The sequence below is a fragment of the Elephantulus edwardii genome, unplaced genomic scaffold (assembly GCF_000299155.1).
Source record: "Elephantulus edwardii isolate Elephantulus edwardi_28Jun2011 unplaced genomic scaffold, EleEdw1.0 scaffold00003, whole genome shotgun sequence".
NCBI lineage: Eukaryota > Metazoa > Chordata > Mammalia > Macroscelidea > Macroscelididae > Elephantulus > Elephantulus edwardii.
In genome coordinates, this window is record NW_006399753.1 from 16629924 (window position 1) to 16651675 (window position 21752).

Consider the following 21752-nt stretch of genomic DNA (forward strand, 5'->3'; position numbering starts at 1 on the left):
TGCCAACCAAGATAATCTATCACCTCCTGATAACCAGTCTTCTGCCTGAAAACCTTACTTCATTGTTACTTTCCAAACTTGTATTCTCTGGAGACTTAATAGAAGAAATGTGGACTTTGGTACCATTTGCAAATGAAGGAAAAGATGCATGGCCTCCAGATGGGATTGTCCAATAAACAATGCATACATGAGGCCAGCTGTGCCTTCCTGCTGTAATGTATAATGTACAGTTTCCCCGGCTCCCAGTTTCTCCCGGCCTAGTGGTAAGGAGCTGTGCTGCCATACCAGAGACAAGCGGTTCGAGTCCACAAGCTTCTCCGTAGAGAGATGAGCAATCTCTTGTGCCGTTTTCTGCTTCTGAAAATCCCCTGAAGGCTCAGCTGTGGGTCAGCTCTGACCCCGTAGTACTCGACAGCAGTGGTGACGCCTATGTGGAGTGTCTCATCAGACATTACCAAGGACACACAAGCCTGTGTTGGCCTTACTCACACCCCTGTGTGGTCCGGTCAGGCTTGCCTCCACTTTGAAGGGCTCTGCCTTTGCATAAATGGCCATTTCCCAGAGCCCATCCCTCTCTTTCTCCCAACTACATTCCTCCAGGGCTGACCTCCTTTGCTGCAGCCATGTAGTTTTCTCCCCAACACAATGGTTTTGGTTTGTTTGTTTTTTTTAAAGTTTATCATTTGACTGCAGAGTCTGCCCTTGAACTGGAGAATCAGTAGGTCTTCCATGAACTCATGGAACAATTTTGTTTTGGAAAAACCTGGGGAAACTTACAAGTAGTTAAGGAAGGGAACTGAGAGGGCAAACCCTTCTGTGACGATGGACCGAGTACGTGACCTTTCAGAGTGCCCTTGGAAGAAGGAGAAGAGCAAAGGCCCATCCTACCCCTGGCCCCCAGTGGTGGAAGAGCCCTTTAGGACCCATCTATGAGATGTGAGGTGGTGGTCTTAATGATGCTAATGAAATGAACTTGGACTTCTAGATAGAAGTTTTCAGCTTTGAAAGCTTGTTTTTGCATATAATGAAAGGTGACCGATGAGGGCAGTGAACTCTTCCCTTTTTTTGTGGGAGAGACTACCTGAAATAATACACCCCAAAACTTCATTGCTATCACGTCTATTGACTCATATTGAACCTCTGTTGGGTTTCAAAGACTGTAAACCTTTATGGAAGGACACTGCCTGCTGCCTGTGTTTCTCCCACCAAGCACCTGGTGGATTCAAACCACTGACGTTCCAGTGAGCAGCCTGACAGGTAACACACCTGCACCCTTGACATGCCATCAAATAAAAAAGAATAAGTTAGTGCAATGAATTGAGGACTGTGAAAATGATTATGGGGGTATGTGTGTGATGAGTTTGGAGAGAGAAGGAGTGGGCGAGGGTTCCATTTTCACAGAAATGTAGAGCACACACGTGGGGTGGTTTTTTGTGTGTCAAAGTTAAAAAAGAAAGAGAACCAGAAACCTAGTTGTAGCTGCAGAATGCCTCAAGGGTGCCCAGGGTGACTTTGTCGTTTCGTGGCCAGTGCTGGATAGCAGGACGGCCTGCAGTATGAGGGGTTCTGTGTCTGTCCTGTCCACACTGAGGTCGACGAGATGGCACACAGAAATGACGAGGCTTCCCAGGGCTACTGAGTCTGTTACAGCTCCTGGTCCACAGGGAAGGGTAGAACTGCCCTAGAGGGTTTCCGAAGACTGTACATTTTTTTTTATATAGAACAGAGAGTGTGAAAAACAGGGGGCCAACAGTTCCCATGACTGAAGGCCCCAAGCCATGCTTCTCTGAGTATTTATTTAGAATCATAAGGAAGGTAAAACAAAGTAAAATCATAAGGAAGTACAAAACAAAAAAAAAGGATAATGGTGAAGTCTTTTACAGATAAGGCCAAGTTCCTCTTTATGCTACTCTCAGGAGGGAGGGATTCAGTTGATACAAACTAAGAACACTGTTGACTCTTAGGGAACACCTTAGTCCCACAAGGTGACCTTCAGCTTGTATTAAGCCTCATTCATTTCCTGATATAGCATTTGGTCTACTATTAGTAAATTAGTAAATTTGGCTTCCCTCATTTCCCCTTCTTTTTAAATCATCATTTTGAGATCATTAAGATGAGCATAATTTCTTTTCCTCAGGATTCATTTTTCCTTGTCTCTTAATCTTTTATATATAATCAGACAAATATAACCGAGAAAGCAAAATAAGTTCACAAAAATACTTCCAAAAAAGCAGCATTCCCTGAGGATCAGCTTCCATTGTCATGTTGCCATAGTCCCCATCAAAACCAGTTCTGATTAATCTCCTTTGTCCATGCGTCCTTAGCCATTCCCTGTCACTCCTCCCTGAGACAGATTTCACCCTGATTCATAAGGAAAATGGGGCGGCGGACTCTCTTAGCTACTTCCTGCTGAAAAGGGATGCTGTAGGTTTCAGGGTGAAGATCTTCTCTCACTACTCTGAAGGGCCCTTTGGCAATAGGAAACACATAGACTATTGAGGAGATTGATTTTGGAATTTAGATGCACTGTTATCAGTTGTGCCTAGGGATACACGTTCATATCCTTGAAGATGCATCATGGAAGTGTTGCAGTCTAACTAACAAGTTGAAAGTACATGAGTCAACAATGAAAAGCAATAGTATTCCAATTAGAGAGTCTTAACAGTGACACAAATCAAGTTATAGAGGGAAGATAATCCTTAAAATAAAAGTCTTATTGGCTGGCACTTTGTCTATTATAGTGAAAAGGCTAGGAACCACATGATGTAGAGGCACAACTATGTCATTTATTGTTCTTAAGTCCTGGGCCAGCTTCCATTTACCATGGGATTGTTTTACAGCTAGGAAGGCCACGTACAAGGAAGAGGTGAAGTAAGGAACTGCTTCTGAGGTTTTCCGTCAATTCCAACAACTAAGGAATAGCAGAAAGAGATGGGACCCAAGAAGGCTTTTAAGGCCGAATATAGGCTCATGTGTCCAGCAGAAAACAGATATACTTATCAGCAATATTAATGCTCACCCATGGCTCTTCTGGGAGGATCTGAATTGTTGGAGCATCCTCCTTTGTTTCTAGCTGGGAGCTGGGGCCTGTCAGTCCTGACAGCCATGAGGACCTGATGTGCGCTGCCCTTGGCCAAGTGTCCTTTAGATCCACACTTAAAGCAAGTGAGTGGGAGCTTCCTCTACTCCCTTACCTATCTGTGGCTCTTGTCTGTGACACTATTTACTGAAGTGGCCCAGCTTTCCACAGTAGAAGCAATTCTGACCTCCTTTATTACCTTTGGGTGGCACTGTTTATGAGTGAGACTTCCTTTTCCTGACTAGACTGTACATTTTTACAGAAGCAAACTGCCTCGTCTTTTTCCACAGAGCAGCTGGTGTGTTTGAACCATCAACTGTTTGCTTAGCCTTTAAAGCCTGTCCTTTAAGGTTGCTGTGAGTTGGAATTGCCTGAAGGCATAACACAAAAAACGGATAGAGAATTTCAGGGAAAAACGTCTCCAAAACAAACAGTTTTAAAAATAAGACTGATGTATTTGCTATTTAAAAAAAAAAAATAAATAAAGTGGAACCCTAACCTTGTCTCAGAAAACAGACAGTCTGGGCATTAACCTAGTACCGTGAGGGGAGGAAGACCTCGCTGTCCTTGGCTTAATTAGTGTGTTATCGTTACAAATGGGGCCGCCTGCGAGCGGAGGGTGGACGGAGGGGTGTCCTTTGTGGTTACGTCTTCCTCTGAGAGGGCATATTTATTGCTGTTGAGGATGGGCGAGTGGGTGCGGGTGGGCATGCAAGGAAGTAACCATTGATTATCCCCAAGGCTGTCATCCACTTGACGGACAAGGATAATTAGTGGATTAGGCAGGCCCCACCAGAGAATAAAAGCCCAGGCATGGTCTTTATGACGGATGGGTTTACCCAGTGCCTTTCATCTGAGGCTCCTGCAAGCCCTTCATTTGCAGGATGGGCTGAGGGGGGGAGGGTTGGGAGTGGTTGTGGAGCTTAAGCTTGTGACAGGCATTCATGAACCCTGCCCATAATCCTGTACACCCAATTCTGGAAGATTCTTGCCTCACTCTTAGAGAATCCGCAAGTCCAGAGGCTTAGGGCTGAGGTCAGAAGGGGTCAGGCTCTTCTGGAAGCTTCTGGGTATTTGTGCTCACCCTACTGAGGTCCCCACGCTGTGGGGAGGAGGTGTAATACCAGTGGTGGCCATGGCAGCAGCCTGGAGATGATTCAGGAAGGACATCTGCCCTCTTGAGTAGAGCAGATAAGTTCTAGAATCCACGTAAAAGCTAAAGATGACATGACCTGTGGTAAGCCCCTTAGGAAGCACTCATTCAGGAAAGGTCTCTGGCGTGTTTCTATCAGCCGTTTTTTTACTTACCCTTCCTGAAGGATTCTCTTAGGTTTTGATTTTTCCATTTCCTTGTTGAGGGTCCAGGCCGTTTCTAGGGTGACACTGGAGCCCTTTGTGCATTCTGGCTGTGAGCAGGTGGTCTGGGGAGCCCCTGTCCCCTGCCCTTCATGGTCTGAGCTCCTGTTGTTGATTGCCTTTGAGTCATTTGCAGCACAGAACAAAGCGGGGACTGAGTGATCTCCTCATCCACGTGGCGGCTGTTGTTTTACTTCATATCCTCCTCTTAACCAAGCAGGATGCCTTTTCCTAACAATGGGCTTTCCTGATGGTTTGAGATGAAGTCTTGCCTCCAAAGGGTGCCCGGCCCAAGCCCCCTACCTGGGTTTTCCTCAGTCATGTCATAGTTATAAGAGAGCTGGACAGGGAAGAAAGAAGACTGAAGATGCATTTGAATGCGATATTTATGAAGACTCATGGGTGCACTTGGGGTGCAAAAGCAGACAGATCTGGGCTCAGATTTCAGCCTGGAGCTCTGTGATGGACTGCTCCCTCACCACCACCCCGGCCTCAGGTTCCTGTATCCTCAAAGAATGGTCCCCAGAGGAGGGCGTCCCGCATCCCTGCTGACACTGGGCTTGCAGCATCCCAGACCCCACTCATAGCAGCTGAACCAGAACTTGCACTTTGTCATGACCCCTAGGAAACAGGTATGTAGGTGAGAGTTTGTATCTGACACATAGATGTTTAAAAATAGTCATAAAGAGAAGATGATGACCTCTGTGCTGATCCAGGTGAAGGGCGCCTGGGCTGGCGATCTCTCTGACCTTAAACCCGAGGCTTGAGGCCTTGTCAGCCCATTACTGGGGAGCCAGCCACTGTCTAGACCCTTTCAGGACAGGACAGAGGCCTTAGGCTGGAAACCTGACTCCACGTAGCCTGCCCCCGCCTGTCCCTGTTTTGTTTTCAAACATGCAGTCTTCCTCCTCAGTGTCCTGCCCAGCTCTCCCTCTCTCTGTCCCCTCTCGGGTTGCCTCTCCTCCAGCCACAGCTCCCGGCTTCTCCCTTCTTGGAGCGGCAGCTTGGTGTCGAATTCCCTCAGCTGTCCCTGGAGGTTCTACTGCCCCAGCGGGCCGGGCTGGGAGAGGCATCACTGCATTATTTATAGGGTGCCGTTCAGCAGCCGGCCAATGAGTTACCAGTTTATCCCTCTGCACTGTGAGTGCAGCACCTTCCTGGGCCTCTGGTCAATACTAAACCGAGCAGAAGCCCCAGCCAGCATCGCTGTGGCCTGGCGTCCAAGCCCTGCCTTGGACAAGTGGCCTGCCCTGGCCTTCTGGCTCTAGGGAGACCGAAGACGGAGAGGGAGTGGAGGGACTCAGTGGTACTTCCCAATGCACAGATTTGGGCGCGCTGGAGGGAAAGCTGGCATGCATATTTGGGTGGATGCAGATTTCCTCTTCTTAAAGAGACTCTGGTGGCGAAGTGGTTAAACTCTGAGCTGTTAACCGAAAAGTTGGCAGTTCAAACCTCCCGACCACTCTGAGGGAGAAAAATGTGACAGTCAGCTTCCATGATAACCACAGCCTTGGGAATGGTCTGTGAGGCAGCCCTGCTGTGTACAGGGGTACGGGGTCACGGAGAACTGGCGTTGACCCTGCGGGAGTGGGGTTTGTAGGATGAGATTGAGCGGGCTTTTCTCTGAGGAGGGAACTCCGGTGGCCCAGGCCGCAGGGAGTCACACAACTAACAAACCTGAAGGTGGCTTCTCTCTGATGGTTCGAATCCACCAGTGGTTCCACGGGAGGAAGATGAGTCAGCTCCTCCAGGGTGATTGAGAACATCTGAAAGTCACTGTAGGGTCAGGTCAGAGTTGGCTCCTACTCCATGCAATGAGACACAGAGAGAATATTCCTCTGAGGGGACAGAAAAGGACTTCGTTCTCCTCCCCATTCTCGAGGGGGCCTGGCTGCTACCACCTGTCATTGGCGAAGTTGTCAGCCACCTTCTCCCCACACAGGGCTGGCTGGGGTTTATGTCACCTGCCGTTGGAATGAAGGCCACCTCACTGATCCTTTAATGTCCTCATTTGGTTAAACTCTGGATTTAGCCTTTGAAGGCCACCCACAGCCACTCTGCCCACCTGGGCCCTGGCCTGCTTCTGCGTCCTCATCTGTGTACCTGCTGTTTCTCGTATCAGAGGAGCCTTTCCTTTCTCCATCCATTTGTCTTTCCCGGAACCCACAGTTTGGTTGAGGGGTAGACCCCAGACTCCTAGGTAGTGAATTGCTTATGCAGTAAGATAAGAGAGCGTCAATCCAGGAAGGTAAGAAGAAAGTATGTCAGAAAGGTTTCCAGATTCTCGACTGCCCCTGGAGGCTTGATATGAGAGCGAGGCCAGAGATGCTGGACAGGGATGTGGGGAGCCCCGGGGAGGGGGGGGCCCTTGGCGGTGGATTAGGGCATGCCTTCTGTCTTGCTCATTGCATGTGGGGGCGCCCATGCATCTTGATTAAGGAAACCCTCCTCTGATGCTTATAAACAAAATGACTTTCTCTTCCCACCTCTTTTAAGAGGGGACTTTTTCTCTGCCAGAACCTTATGTGGCTTGGATTCCCCCTTCAACCAGCCGCCAAAAACTCACAGCGGTTGAGTTAATTCCACCTCCTAGCGCCCCTCTAGAACAGAGTGCCCCATCTCATTGCCAAGGCTGCAGTCTTAGAGAAGCCGACTGCCGCAGGTTCAAACCACCAGACCTTTCAGGTAACAGTGGAGCACTTACGTGCTGTGTAACCAGGCTTTGTAACGAATGGCCCAGGGTCCCCTATACTCATTACCCTTTTATATAAAAGAAAAATTAAGTGATTGCTCTGAGAAGAGAGCCTTTCTCTTTCCCTTTGGCTGACACCACCAGGGTGCTCGGTGGGAGTTTTGTTTTACCGATTTGGGTTAGTCTAGTAAGTTCTAACCTGCCTGGCTTCCCTGCTGGACTCCTTGATGGGGTCTGTGTGGAAACGTCTCCACTCTCTGGATGCCTTTCCTCAGATGGGAACAGAGCAGTCAGAAATTCAGCTGTGGGTGGGTGGCCATGTCCAGATGAGAACATGGAGGACTGTGTTGGACTTGCTTTCCAGAAGGACAGCACATACATAAATTGCCTTGATTTACAGCTTTCTTTTGAAACTTAAGTAAGATCCCTTTTACTCAATCTTTGCACTTTTAAAAAAAAACAACACCAAGATCCATTTTCCTCTCAGATCCTTTCTAATCTTTCTACCATAACCTTCTCCTCCTCCTCTCACTTCCTCAAAGCATTTGAATTTTATAGTAAAACTACTTTCAGGTGGGCTGAAACTTCCCCCCCCCTCTGGAAAGAAATTTAAAAAGAAAAAAGAAGTCTGGAACAGCGCAACGTTGCCATGCCTTTAAATAGGAATAACATTCTCACACGTCTTTTCCTTTCTCAACAAGGAGTATTTTTGTCTTCTGTTCTTCGAAGTTGATCTTTTTGGAATCCATTAAATTATAGATTGCCTAACACAGGTGGGTCTGACACCCTCTGATAGACTGTCAACTATCATTAGCTCAGGAGAGAGCTGCTTCTGGCAGCCTGCTCTGACGGAGTGGGTGTTCGTGGGCCGGGAGCCGTGTGTGCTGCCCCTTAATGAGAGAGGGGACCCTTTTTTTGGTTGCTAATTTGATAAAAATCTGAAGCGAGGCTCGCGTGGGGGCAGATAAGTAGTCTTAAAGTGGTGTGAGCAGGTGCTGTTTTTAGGCATGCGTGACTTGAGTTGAGCCCCTTATACCACCACTTAGGTATAAGAGACAGATTGGTACCGTACAGCTCGGAGCCAGGGGGGGGGTGCAGTGGGCCAAGGGTGGGACTAGTAACGGAAAGGTCCGTGGTTCGAACCCACTAGGCTGCTCTGTGGGAGAAAGACGAGGCCAGCAGCTCTTGTAAAGAGCTTCATCTCCTCAGACCTTCTCTACAGGAAATTCTGCTGTGTTCTGTTGGGGTTTCTGTCGGTTAGAATTGAAGCAGCAGCAGTGGGTTTGGTTCTGGGTTTGTGTTGTACACCCAGCTATCCCCCCGTCTGTTCCTACTTTAAATGTGCTTAGCTAATACGGAAAAGCCAGTGTTCTGTGACAGCTCAGTGGCTGGGTATTTTGTTGTCAAAGTAGATCATTAATCCTTTCCTTGTGTTTCTGGATGGCTTTGAACTGCCAGTCTTTGTCAGTAGTTTAGCACTTAACCTTTTGTAGGCCAGACTCTGGCCAACTAATAAACCAAAACATACCATACCGTTTGCTGTCGAGTTGACCCAGACTCACATCGACTCTTAAGACAGAGTGGAACGGCCATTGGGTTTTCAAGGCTGTAATCTTTACAGAAGCAGGCGGCCCTTTTATCCTGTGAAGTCCTGGGTGGATTTGAACCACTGACTTATAAGTTAGCGGGCACATACTTAAAGACCAAACACCCAGGGTTCCTTGGTAACTAATTGTTGGAAGGTGCTGTCGACTCAGCTCCACTCACAGCGACTCTGTGACCCTGGCCCTGCCCTGCACCTTCTTGTGCCCTACGCCATGCCTGGGGCCGCTGCTTCACTCACGGTGTCGGTCTGTCTAATTGAGAGTCTGTCTTTGATCCGAGGATGGTCTGCTTTTGCCAGCATAGTGTGTTCTCCCCACGATCGGTGCCTCCTGACAATGTCCCCAGAGGATGTGAGAGAAAGCTTCAGCGTCCTTGCCTCTGAGGAGCACCCTGGTTGCACCTGCTCTAGGATAGAGTTGTTTGTTCTCTTGGCAGTCAGTCTGTGGGTAGTTAGTACTTTCTGCCAACACCACCAGTTCGGAGACATCAATTCCTCTTCAGTCGTCCTTGTCCAACTTGCGCAGACGCACTAAATTCTGTCCAGCTGACAAAGCAAGCTCTCTGGTGGCCAACGACTGTGACCTTAGCCTTCAGCGCCTTCATTACTTGCATGTAGATGGAGAAGGGCTGCTCATGTCTGGACTTGACAAGAAAACAGTAACTATATTGGGTGCTGTAATTGGAATCCCTCCAATGTCTTGATGGGGTCCGGGTAGTAACCTGAGATACTGCAAAACCAAAATCAAACCAGTTGCTGCTCTGTTATTTCCAACTCAGGACCCAACGTGTGTCCGAATAGAACTGTGCTCCGTCCTGTTTTCAGTGGCCGGAATTGTGGAAGTGTGTCACTAAGCCTCTCGACCATGGTTCTTCAGATGGATTTGAACCAACCTTGTATTTCACGATCCTGTGACACACAGGGACTGTGAGATCTTGTATGATGTTGTTGAAGCTGATGGGGTGTTGAAGGAGACCTCCCAGGCCTTGTGCGATGGTGACCACCTGGGGTTATCAGGATGGTGACTGTCTTGTGCATTGGTCGTGTTGACAGTAGCTCAGGTATACCTGCTGGGGAACAGTCAACCAGACAGGATCCATGCCCTGGTGCAACCCTGGGTCCTCTGGGAACAAATTGCCACTTACAGGAGTAAATCTGGAGACCTGTGCTTGGGCCAGGGGGTCCTCAACCAGGTGAGCACAGGACTGGTGGATGTGAAACAGATGGCAGAAACGTGGGTCGATTCTAAATTCATGGTGCCGTTGTTACCAGAATCTCTAATTTTATCTTAATTTTTTCTAATATAATGACTATTGTTTGCATAAAAATGATACATGAGCCTTATTTTAAAAAAACAAAACAAGACAAAAAGAGGATGAGAGACACCCAAGTGTTGAGGACTCTCCTTCATAGGGTCGCTATGAGTTGCCTGTGCCTCGATGGCACTTAACAACCACCACCATCAATAGGCAATTTTATAGCAGTATTTTCCTCCCATCTGTGTTATTTTCAAAATTTAAAAAAATGGAATTTATTTTAGGAGAATAAAAGGAAACAGAAGTCATAATGAGCTTCAGTTAACTATTTCTTCACCAAAAGAAAACATTTTCTCAGTCATTACACTTAGGCCAAGACTCTTTATCCAGGGCCTGCTAGCCCTCGTTATTTTTATGTGCCATTGAGTCGGGACTGACCCATAGCTGACCCTCCAGTGGGTTTTCAGAGGCAGTTAATTGCACGGGAGGAGATTGTCCATCCTTCTCCCACAGAGCAGCTGGTGGATTCAAACTCTGTGCCTTCAGGATTGCAGTGCAGCTTCTTACCACTAAGCCACCAGAACTCCCTGGCCCTCAGGATACAATAATTAAGCTTTCGACTACAGAGAAACCCACACGCAGGTTCTGTGAGAGAAGGACCTGGTGATTTGTTCCTGTAAATATTACAACCACGAAAACCCAATGGGGCATTTCTGGTCTGTCACACGGTGTATCTCTGAGTGGACATTAACTTGACAGCAGTTAACAGCAGAGGACATTGACAGTATAGGGGGACACTTTTGGTAGTCCAGGGGGTGGGGAGACATGGTTTAGAAGCCAGGGATGCTACCAAGCAGAAGAAAATGGCCAGAAGACTCCCCTGTAACAGCGAACTATCTGGCTCCAAATGTAATTAGTGCTGAGTTCCAGAAAATGAACTGGAAGGTTTGGAAGAAAACATGATTGGAGAGAGTGAGGACGAAATCATTACATTTCGGTTCTGTTGCAGCTTTAGGTCATTTGGATTTGGCTTGTATAGTGGACGACGAGATGATTAAGCTTATCTTAATTCTCCTCTCCCTGTTTGGCAGTGGTGTCACGTGGCAGCTGGCACTGTTTTTCCTTTGTCAGGGTTTGAAATGTTTATATTCTATTTGGCAACCTCAACCCCTGACGTTTATTTACCCGTAGTTTCGTAGTTTCATCTCAGTTGTTCAATAGCCCAGTGCCTGTAGCCCGTTGCCAACGCAGTGATTGTTTTTGCCCCCTGCTGACCCCCTGTAGGACAGAGGACAGTGGCCCCAGGGGTTTCTAAGGCTCCAGTGTTCATGGGAGTGGATTGCCTCCTCTTCCTCCTACAGAGCAGCTGGTGGGCTCACACCGCTGACCTTTTGGGTGACAGGCAAGCATGTAACTATTGCCCAACACCACTTTTGAGATCATGATTTTCTCCTTCTGTCCGGGTTCATTTGAAGTCAGTTCTTGGCTAGTTGGTTACCAGATGCAGATTTAACATGAATGTGAAGGGGATGTCAGCTCCCATTCTGGTGTATTTTTCTTGGTCAGATTTGCATCTGGAGATTAGTGTCTGTGTGTGAGGGTCAGAAGAAGAGTAGCTACTCAGTAGAGAGTCTCTAGGTCTCGGTGGACCTGAAACAGTGCCTCCTGTAAAAAGAGAATTGAAAGTCAAGAGAGGGGAAACTGGCTGAATGCGTTCATTATCTTTATTATGGTTGTTGGATTAGGTACTCCTGAGTCAGCCCCACCCATGATGACCCTGTGAACAGTCAATGAAATTCACGGTTGTTAGATGCTCCTGAGTCAGCCCCAAGCCTGACGACCCCGTGAACAGTAGAATGAAATGTTCCTGGTCTAGTGCCGTCCCTTTGATCAGGTGGAGATTGATCTGCTGTGAACTCTTTTCAGGAGTAGATTGCCAGGCCTTTCTTTCCGGCCTATCTTCTGGAAGCTCAGCATCAGGCATCGTCCAGGCGTTCGGTGATGGATGGCTGCTGGCTGCCCGTGAGGGGCACTGGCTGGGAATCGGCCTCCTGTACAGATGGCAAAAATCCTCCCCCCGATCACCAATGTCCTGGTTATCCTTGGTTCTTAGAAAGGCTTCTGCATGGAAGCAGGGTTGGTTTTCTGAGGGTCGTCCGAAGGTTAGAACTGTTATCACATGGACATTAAGGACAGGGTGCCTGGTGGAGGCTGCCATGGGAGGGTGATGACCGCCTGGAAGCCAGTGAGTGGTGCAGTCCTGGACGCACCTGCTGCCGTACTGTACGTAGATGTTGACAGAGGGTGTCAGCTGAATGGCTATATTTAGATGACTTGCTGACCTTGAGATCCTGGCATTGAACTAAGGCTTCCTGATAACCACCTCTGCTGGGGAGAAACCCCACTTCCTCTGCTTCCCTCTTTCCTGCTGTTTGAGAACACGGGTGAGCAAGTAGCCAGCGTCCATGGCTGATCAGGGTAGCGTCATAAGTACTCTGTACCCTGTACACTTGGACCCTTCATCTATCGAGTGAAAAAGAATTAGAGCAATGGATTATGTGTTAGAGTCAGCTGAACTAGTTCCAGCTGGTGTCTGTAGTATTTGCAAGATGATACGATGGAGCACATTCTAAATACACTATCTGAGCCAATAAATCTATACATGATCTGGGCAGCGTATCCTAGACACTGGAAACGATAGTCACAGACTGTTCCTGGTATAACTGGAATGGGGTGTTCTATGAATGCCTTCATCAGATGGCTGTACCCGTGTGACTTACCAGTGGCTTTGTTTCATTGCAGGGGAGCTACCCGGTTTGGGAAGATTTCATAAACAAAGCAGGAAAGCTGCAGTCCCAGCTCCGGTAAGTAGAAATCTGTTACCTACAGAAAGCAATTAAAGGCATCTGAGGGTGAGGTGAGACAGACAAAGAAGCACGATTGGGTTCATTCTGTAAGTTACATACACAGGAGAAGGTGTAGCCGTCATTGTGTTGATTCTTACTCATAGGTTGGAACGGAGCTGCTCCTTACGATTTACAAAGCGAAATCTTTACAGAGCAGTCCGCCTCCCTGTCCTCCAGAGTCACTGGTAGACCCAAGCCATCAGCTTTTCACTTAGAAGCCTCATGCCGTAAGGGATCCTTAGAGAAGGATGTTGTTGTTAAGTACCATTGAGTGGGAACCAACTCTTAACTGACCCTTCACTGCGTTTTTCTTAGACTGTAAATTGCTTGGATTGCCCATCTTTCGCCCATGGAGCAGCTGGTGGATACAAACTACATGCCTTTGGGTTCACAGCACAACTCCTTACACACTAGACCCCTGGGCCACACTAGAGCTCATAGAAGAATGTGTGATTATGTCATCATGTGCCATCAAGTCAGAGCTGACTCTGTAGCAGGTTTTCAAAGGCGGTAAATCTCAGAGGAGGAAAATGTTCAAGTTTCTCCCATGGAGCAGCTGGTGGATTTGAACTTCAATTCTTCGAATAGGCAGCACAGGTTCTCACCACTAAGCCATCTGAGCTCCCATAGAAGAATGTTGTGGTTAGGTGCCATGAAGTTGAGTCTGACTCACAGGGACCCTGTGAATCACAGTTCTGAACCCTGTACAATCCTCAGAATCTCTGACACCTGAGCCCACTGCTGCCGTGACTGTGTCAGTCCACCTGGTTGAAGCTCTTTCTTTCTCTGTCCATCCACCTTTCCAAGCATGATGTCCATCTCTAAGGACTAGCCTCTCCTAACAACATGCCCAAAGTATGTGAGGGGAAGTCTTACCGTCTTTGCCTCCATGAAGCACTCTGGCAGCATCTTATCCAAGACACATCTGTTTGTTCTTTTGGCCGTTGATAGGATATTCAGTGCTCTTCTCCAACACCGCAGCTCAAAGGCATTAACTCTTCTGTCATCCTTCTTCATTGTCTGGCTGTCTATTGCATCATAGAAAGTAACTGAAAAGACTGAATCAGGCACACCTTAGTCCTCACACTGATATCAAAGAAGAATTTAGTAGATTCTAATTTGGATGTTACTACTTATTAACTATATTCCCAGGCCCTTAGATGCCATATATAAAATTAGACTCCTTTCTGCTCTGTCTCCTTCCACAGGGATTTTGAGAGTCAACAGTGGTAATGTTGGGCAGCGTTTATATAGCACTCACTGAAGGCCAGGCAGGTCCATTTATTTAACTCTCACAGCTCCATGAGGTGAGGACCGTTAGTATTGTACTGATGAGGAAACTGGCACTCAGTTGAAGTCAATAACTCCCAAATTTCCTTGCGGGTAACTGACAGAGTAGGGATTTGAGCTTGGGTAGTCTGGCTCCAGAGTCCATATTTTTGCCCAGTCTTACTGCTACTCAGTATGTTGTTGCTATTAAGTGCCATCGAGGCACAGGCAACTCATAGCGACCCTATGAAGGAGAGTCCTCAACACTTGGGTGTCTCTCATCCTCTCTCCAGGTTCCTAGGGTTTTCTGAGGCAAGCTATTACGGAAGTGGATGCCACTCCTCCTTCCAAGCTTGTTTTAATCGGGGAGCTCCACCCCACTCTCTGTCAGCATTGGGTAACAAGCCATTAATGCATTTGACACATCATTGTCACAGTGTTCAGCCTCACAGCAACCACAAGTTACTGCTGTACGGCAAGTGGACACACCAGGGCTATACGACCTAGAGGAATGTCTCAGTATAAGGAGTTTAAAACCTAGTGCTGAGTATTTACCATTTCGCTGTTATGAAATATGTAGAAAAGAGAGATCTATGCAGGTAGCTGTAGATGAAGGCTGGGAATAGAAAGGGGGGTAAACCACAAGTGGACACAAGGACTGTCTTAGGGGGTGATAGAGATTGTGGTCTTGATTATACAGCCTTGTAACTTTACTGGAAATCATTGACTTGTACCTTTAAAATGAATTGTTGTTGTTGTTGTGTACCGTAGAGCCAGAGTTGACCCTCCAGCGGGTTTTCAGAGGCAGTTAATCGCATGGGAGGAGATTGCCCGTCCTTCTCCCATGGAGCAGCTGGTGGCCTCGAACTGTGTTCCTTTGGGATTGCAGTGCAGCTTCTTGCTAGTAGGCCACCAGAGCTCCTTTTTAAAATGAGTACATTTTATAATATGGAAATTAAACCTCCTTTAAAGAGCTGTTAACAGAAAAAGAAAACCAAACCCTAGTGCTAAGTTACTCTGTGCTGCTGTTGTTAGGTGCTGTTGACCCATCAGCCACAGATCTGAGCCTTGTCCTATCCTGTGCCATCGTCATCATCTCTGAGCTATTTGGGACCGTTTCTGCACTCACTGTATCAGCCAAGGCATAGCCTTTCCTAGCAGCATGCCTGAAGTATGTGAGACTAAGTTGTGTCATCTTTGCCTCCAAGGGGCATTCTGGTTGTACTTTCTCTAAGATACATCTGTTTGTTCTTTTGGCAGGCCATGAATCATTCGGTACTCTTCTCTGACACTTCAGACTTTTCAATTCTTCTGTCATCCTTCTTCATTTGTCCAGCTCTCAGGTTCATAGCTAGTGATTGAAAAGACCATAGTCTGAATCAGCCACACTTTCATCTTCTAACTGATGTCATTGCTCCTCAGGACTTGAAACACACAGCTGACTATCCCAGTGCAATACATCTGTTGATCTCTTGGTTGCTGGTGCCAAAGGTGTTGATTGTGGAGCCAAGCAAGATGAAGTCAGTTTCAATCTTTTCTCTATCATGATGTTGCTTTTGAGGAGTTTTGATTTCTTGATGTTGAGATGTAATCCATATTGAGAGCCGTAGTCCTTTATCTTCTGCATCAAGTGTTTCAACTCCTCTTTACTTTCCTTTTTCTTTTTAATTAAATTGTATTTTAATTATAATTGTCATGAAAGTCTACAGAGAAGTTCGTGTTTCGTCCATTCATTGTTGCACGGTCAGTCCTCCGGACCTTCAGCAAACAAGGTTGTGTCATCTGCATGACTCAGATAGTTGACGAGTCTTCCCTCTCTCCTGTTGCCGTGTTATACTTCATCCAGCTTCTCAGATGATTTGCTCAGCGTACAGATTGAATAGGTGTGGAGAAAGGATGCAGCCCAGGACTGTTTCTGCTGCTGAGTCATGCCCATGTTTGTGTGTCATTAGATACGAATGAGGACAGGCCTCACATCTTTTGATAGTGAATACCTTTAAGTCATTGGGGAGAAAAAGCATCCTCATATGTGGTAGGTGCTTCATGAAGACTGCACCCTTTAAAAAATGCTTCTTTCCATGAGCTCAGTTGATGGCACTTGGGAGATGACATTGTTTAGTTTGGATGGATGGAGGATAGTTGTCCAAAGAGCGGAGCTAGCAGGTGTTTCCTAGGATAAAAGGTCACTCATTCCACGATGGCGGAGTGAGATGAGGAGTGAGGACCTGGCCTTCCTGGCCTTCACCCAGGCACATCCGAAGTATTGTAGCCATAAGGCTGAAGGTTCATTCTTCTTTTACAGATAAGGACAGAATAACTTGGGAGAGCTCATCTAACTCCTTCCACTTCTCTAGCTTCAAGTAATCTGTTTGGAATTGAATCATGTCTCCCCAACAGATATGTTAAAGTCCTAATCCCTGTTCTGTGACCAGGTCTTTGGATGTAATCTGGTTAGGAGAACCTGATTATGGTGGGCTCATCTGATACAAGTAGTGTCTTTATAGGAAGAACAGAGACTCTGAGGCTCGCAGGGAGAATGCTGTGGGATGATGGAGGCAGAGATTGGAGTGGTGCATCTGCAAGCTGAGGGTTGTGGGCTGTACCAAGAACATAGAGGAGGGCGTGGGACAGATTCACCTTTACAGCCTTCAGAGGAAGACAGCCATGCTGGCCTCTTGACTTCAGGCATTTGCCCCACAAAAATGTGTGTGTGTGTGGGAAAATTTCTGTTTAAAAGCACTCAGGATGTGTTGAGTTATTTGGGCAGTTCTAGAAGACTGATGCTCTTAGCAGTGAGGGTGGGGAGACTTCATCTCACATGCTTTGGGTGTACCACCAAGACAGACCAGTCCTGGAGAAGGATGTCATGCTTGGGACAGTAGAGTCAGTGAAATAGAGGAGAGGAGGGCTGGGTGCAGTGGCAGCGGTGATGGACCCAGATACAGCAGTGATGGAGAGCATGGTGCAGGGCTGAGCAGGCTTCCCTCTGCTGGATGTGGGTCACTGGCCATGACTTGATGGCACCTCGCAACAGCAACAGGAGACTAGAACAACTCCTGGAGCAGCTCGTGAACTTGGACTTGCCCTGGGCCTTCTGAAGCACCGAGCTCATGAACGTGAACATGTCCTGGGCCTTCTAGAGCAGTGAGTAGAACAGTGGTTTCTAGAATATGGTAGCCTTTTCCACTTGTCAAGACCTTTCCCATTTCCATGCTTAAGGACTTGCGGTTGCCCTATGCTGGGATCTGATCCAAGCTCTTCTGCTAAGAATTCAAGACGTTTTCTTTCAAGCCTTCACCAGCAACAAGAACAAAGAGTTGGCATTGAGTCCACTCCAACTCCTGACAGCCCATGTGTGTTAGAGTACAGCTGTGCATCATAGCCTTTCCATGGCTAATTTGTTGGCAATAAATTGCTAGGTGTTTCTTGGGTACTTCTGAGTGGACTTGAACCTTCACAGATCAGTGTGTCAACCAGTCAGGGTCTTTGAGACATTAAACAACCATCTCTCATCCAGCCAGATCTAAGGAGCCCAAGTGGTGCACTGGTGAAGCACTTAGCTGTTACCTAGAAGGTGGGGGATTCAGATTTACCCACTGGCTCCGCTGGAGGAGACCTGACAGTCTGTTGTGTAGTGATTACAGCCAGGAAATCCCTATAGGTGTTTGTCTTCCATCACGCGGATTCACTGTCCTCCAGTCTGTCTCGTCCACCATTCTCATTTATTCCAGATGGATCATCTCTGTACTGTAGGAGGTCTTTCGTGGGGGAAACAGTCAAACATTTAAATATGTTTCCTCTCCCTTTTACTTATTTGACCTCATTTAATTGTCACAGCAGGCCCTCAAGGCTGACTGAGAACATGACTCTTGTCTCCTTTGACAACTGATGATGCTAAAGCTGAACAAAGTTGACTGACCAGCTGTTTTCATAAACATACAAAATAAAACGTGAAGTAATTTTGATCATAGGGTCGCTATGACTCATGCTCGACACGAAGGCAATCAACAACAACAATCTTAGCTTTTACTCACTGGTATTGCAATTTGTATTTTTAATCATATTTAGGCTTCTGAGGTAGGGACTCATTTTGTTTTGGGGGTCCTCCCCCAAAATGATTTTTTCAAATGAATAGGACTTGCCTGAGCACATCGCTGGCGACTTCATGCCCATGATTTAATTTTGGTATTAGAGAATGGATAAAGATTATACTGGAGAGGAGGCAAATCCAGCTTGGAGTGTTTAAGCTGAGTTATGCCTCTCTGTTGCCGGTGGCCACTTGGTTGCTCTGTGTCTTAGAGAGAGTCAGGATATGTTAGGGTCAGACAATGAAATAGGGCTGTAATTGGAAGACACTTACAATCTCTCACCCATCTCCAATTCCCAGCCGATTCTGACTCCTGCTGCCCCATGCCACAAAGGAGAACTATTCCATAGGATTTTCCTGGCTCTGACCTTCACAGACGTATAGTCCCTGTTTCTTCCTCAATGCTGGTTGGACTTAACATCCAATCTCTTACTTTTTGGTTAATTGTTAGAAGCCATCAAGTCAACTGCAACTCAGAGCAGGGTTGTGAACAGAGGATCTGAACCTTGTTCTATTCGGTGCCATCTTCATGATCTCTGATATGCTCGAACCCCTTGTTACAGCCAAGCCCCACCCAGGGACACGGAATTCTTCACGTCCTACGCAGGTCACTTCTGTGGCCAGCTCACCTGGATGGCTGTCATTGATTCAAACAAGAGTAAATGGAACCATTTTGTCAGAAATTAATCCTGCATCATAGTGAGCTCTGCATAGATGGTTGATGAAGCTAACTTCTTACTAGTTTGTATTTGGTGTAGAAAACAATATACTTCTAAGAGTAGTTACGGACGGAACAGGTGTTTTTATTGTTTTACTTTTTACGGTTTTTGGGGTGTGTGTTTGTGTTGTTGTTTTCTGTGCACAGATGCCGTTGTTGTTTGTTGTGTACCATCAAGTTGGAATTGACCCATAGCTGACCCTCCCGTAGGTTTTTAGAGGCATTTAATCACATGGGAGGAGATTGTCCATCTTTCTCCCATGGAGCAGCTGGTAGATTCGAACTGTGTGCCTTCGGGATTGCAGCTCAGCTTCTTACCACTAGGCCACCGGAGCTTCCCTTTATATATATCATTAAAATTTTTTTGAAAATTTGAGGAGAGTGGTTTTTTATCTCTACTAGAAATTTTCAGGTCTTGTTTGAAAGTTCTCTGGGGAAGGTCTACCCAGCTCTACCCAGCCCATCTCTGGCACCTGCATCTGTATTTTTTGGTGTTTTTATTTCTCTTTTATCTCTTAGTCAGCAGTACTTATGTGTAAAGACTGATTCCTTCATTTTCCCCCATTTGAAACTCTTTCCTTAGCAGCCCTATCTTCATCTTCTTTATTTAACGACCCTGGTTCACAGGGATGCTCTGTGTAGACTGGATTCTTTAGTGACTTATTTGAGAATTCACAGAAGCTGCAAGCTGGGTTGTAAAGTCCTTACGAAATGCAAGTTGGCTTGGTGTCCACGGACCTTGCATGGGAGGCTGCTAACTCTTCACTGAATGACAGCTTGTAGCGAGACCCTGGGAACCAGTGGACAACAGAGTACCCAAAATAACTTAAACTACTTAGGAATGTTAAGAGTTCAACGTAATTTCTAAATGTAAAGCAAGTATGATAATTTCTCCCTATATTCAGCTTTTAGGAATTTAGAATATATGTTTGGAAAAAAATAGTAACTCAGATTTGATATAATTAGGATTTAGAGATAAAGTTACATCTTGTAATGGGACAAGCATGGGGCTGTGAGTCATGACCCTGGCATGGTAGTCCCAGAGCTTGGAGTCCCTGTGTTGTATAAAGGGCTAATGCACCCAGATCTTAACTGGTTGGAGGTTCATATCCACCTAGAGGCACTTGGGAAGAAAGACCAGATGATTCTTTAGAAAAACCATACATTGAAGACTATAGAGCTTCTATTTAGATATACATGATATCACCATGAATGACAAATAGTACAAGTCTCAACTTTGAATAATTGGTCTTGAAAGTCACTTTGCATTTTTTGTATTCTTAGTTATTCTCTCTCCAAAAGGAATTGTTTAGCCTCGAAGAACTCTTGCCTTTCCTGCAGTCCATGTATATAGACTGTTCTCTTGCACCAGAATGAATTTCAATAATAGAATTTTTGATGCTTTCTCTTCAGGTAACACCACCTGTCCTTTTCTCTTTTTGCACAATTTCCAAGCATTTTTTAAAAAGTCACATGAACTAGAGTTGAAAGAACTGCTAGCATTCGTTGAATGCAATAACCATTGTAGGGTGGTGGGGGTGGTGATGTGCCATTGAGCTGAGTCAACTCATAGCAGTGCTATGAACAGCAGCTCTGAAGCCTGCCCTGTTCTGAGCTAGTCTCACCATCTCTGACACATCTGCCTCCGTTACCACGGTACCTGAGTCAATCCATCTTATCCAGGGGTCTTCCTCTCCTGCACTGACCCTCCACCCTTCCAAGCATGATGTCCTTTTCCAAGCACTTCTTCCTCCTGGCAATATGCTCAGATATGTGTGATGGAGTTTCAAAATCCTTGCCTCCAAGGAAAAACCTGGTTTCACCTTCTTCAGTACAGATCTGTTTGTTTTCCTGGCGGCCCATGGTACGTTCAGTACTCTTCTCCAGCAACATAACTCAAAGGCATCGATTCTTCTTCTGTCATCCTTAGTTATTATCCAACTCTCTGATGCATAGTAAGTAAGTGTGAAGACCATGGCCTGGATCAGGCGCACCTTAGTCTCTAGACTCAGAGACTTCTTCTTGGGTAGAGCACTGAAATGAAAAAGAACAAAGCACTTTCTAAGAAAAAAAAATGGAAGCAGGAATTGAGGGGTTAAATGTTGAACTATTAACTGAAAGGTTAGCAGTTTGAACCTGCCAGCTGCCCCACAGGACAGAGATGAAGCATTTTTCGTGTATAAAGATTTACAGCCTGAGAAAACCGGACAGAGGGCCTCCCTGGGTCGGAATTGACTGGGCGGCAGCGGATTTCAGAAGCCAGTGCTGTCCTAATCCGGCTGATCTGTTCCTCCTGGAAGTTTCCGTCCTCTCCTTAGCTGAGGCTTTGGCCCTTCTCGCTGTAATGAATTTGCTAGTGTGAGACATTGCTCATGCTTTTGTCATCTGTTTGCATTTTTAGGACTACAGTAGTAGCAGCAGCTGCCTTCTTGGACGCCTTTCAGAAAGTGGCTGACATGGCTACCAATACACGTGGTAAGTGGATGGGGGAGGGCTTCCAGCTCCAGCTGAGTTCAGCGTGTGGGCTCCTAACCCCGCTGGCTTCACAAGCTTGCCACTCCCGATAGCAGCACGGCGCTCACTCATCTTTGTATTTCTCTGTGGGATTCCACGTGGGACGCGTTTTCTCTAGGTCTCCAGATGATAAAGCACCGGCAAAGAGATGAGAGACGAAGGCCCAGAGCCTTGGTTACGCCTGAGATGGCTTGCTATGTTTCTTGATCACTTGTTCCCCCGTGTCAAGTGTTTTCCTTTAATTGATAAGTTATTTTCAGGTATTTCGTTAT

General features: G+C 46.6%; 1 protein-coding gene across 4 annotated transcripts in view; it reads left to right on the plus strand.

The window, feature by feature from the left end:
• MTSS1 (metastasis suppressor 1) overlaps positions 1–21752 on the plus strand; it is a 200140-nt gene that overhangs the window by 21566 nt on the left and 156822 nt on the right. For all 4 annotated transcript variants that reach the window (XM_006879301.1, XM_006879302.1, XM_006879299.1 and 1 more), the window contains exons 2-3: positions 12789–12850; positions 21368–21441. In XM_006879301.1, coding sequence (XP_006879363.1) covers positions 12789–12850; positions 21368–21441 — 136 coding nt within the window. The remainder of the gene's footprint in view (positions 1–12788; positions 12851–21367; positions 21442–21752) is intronic.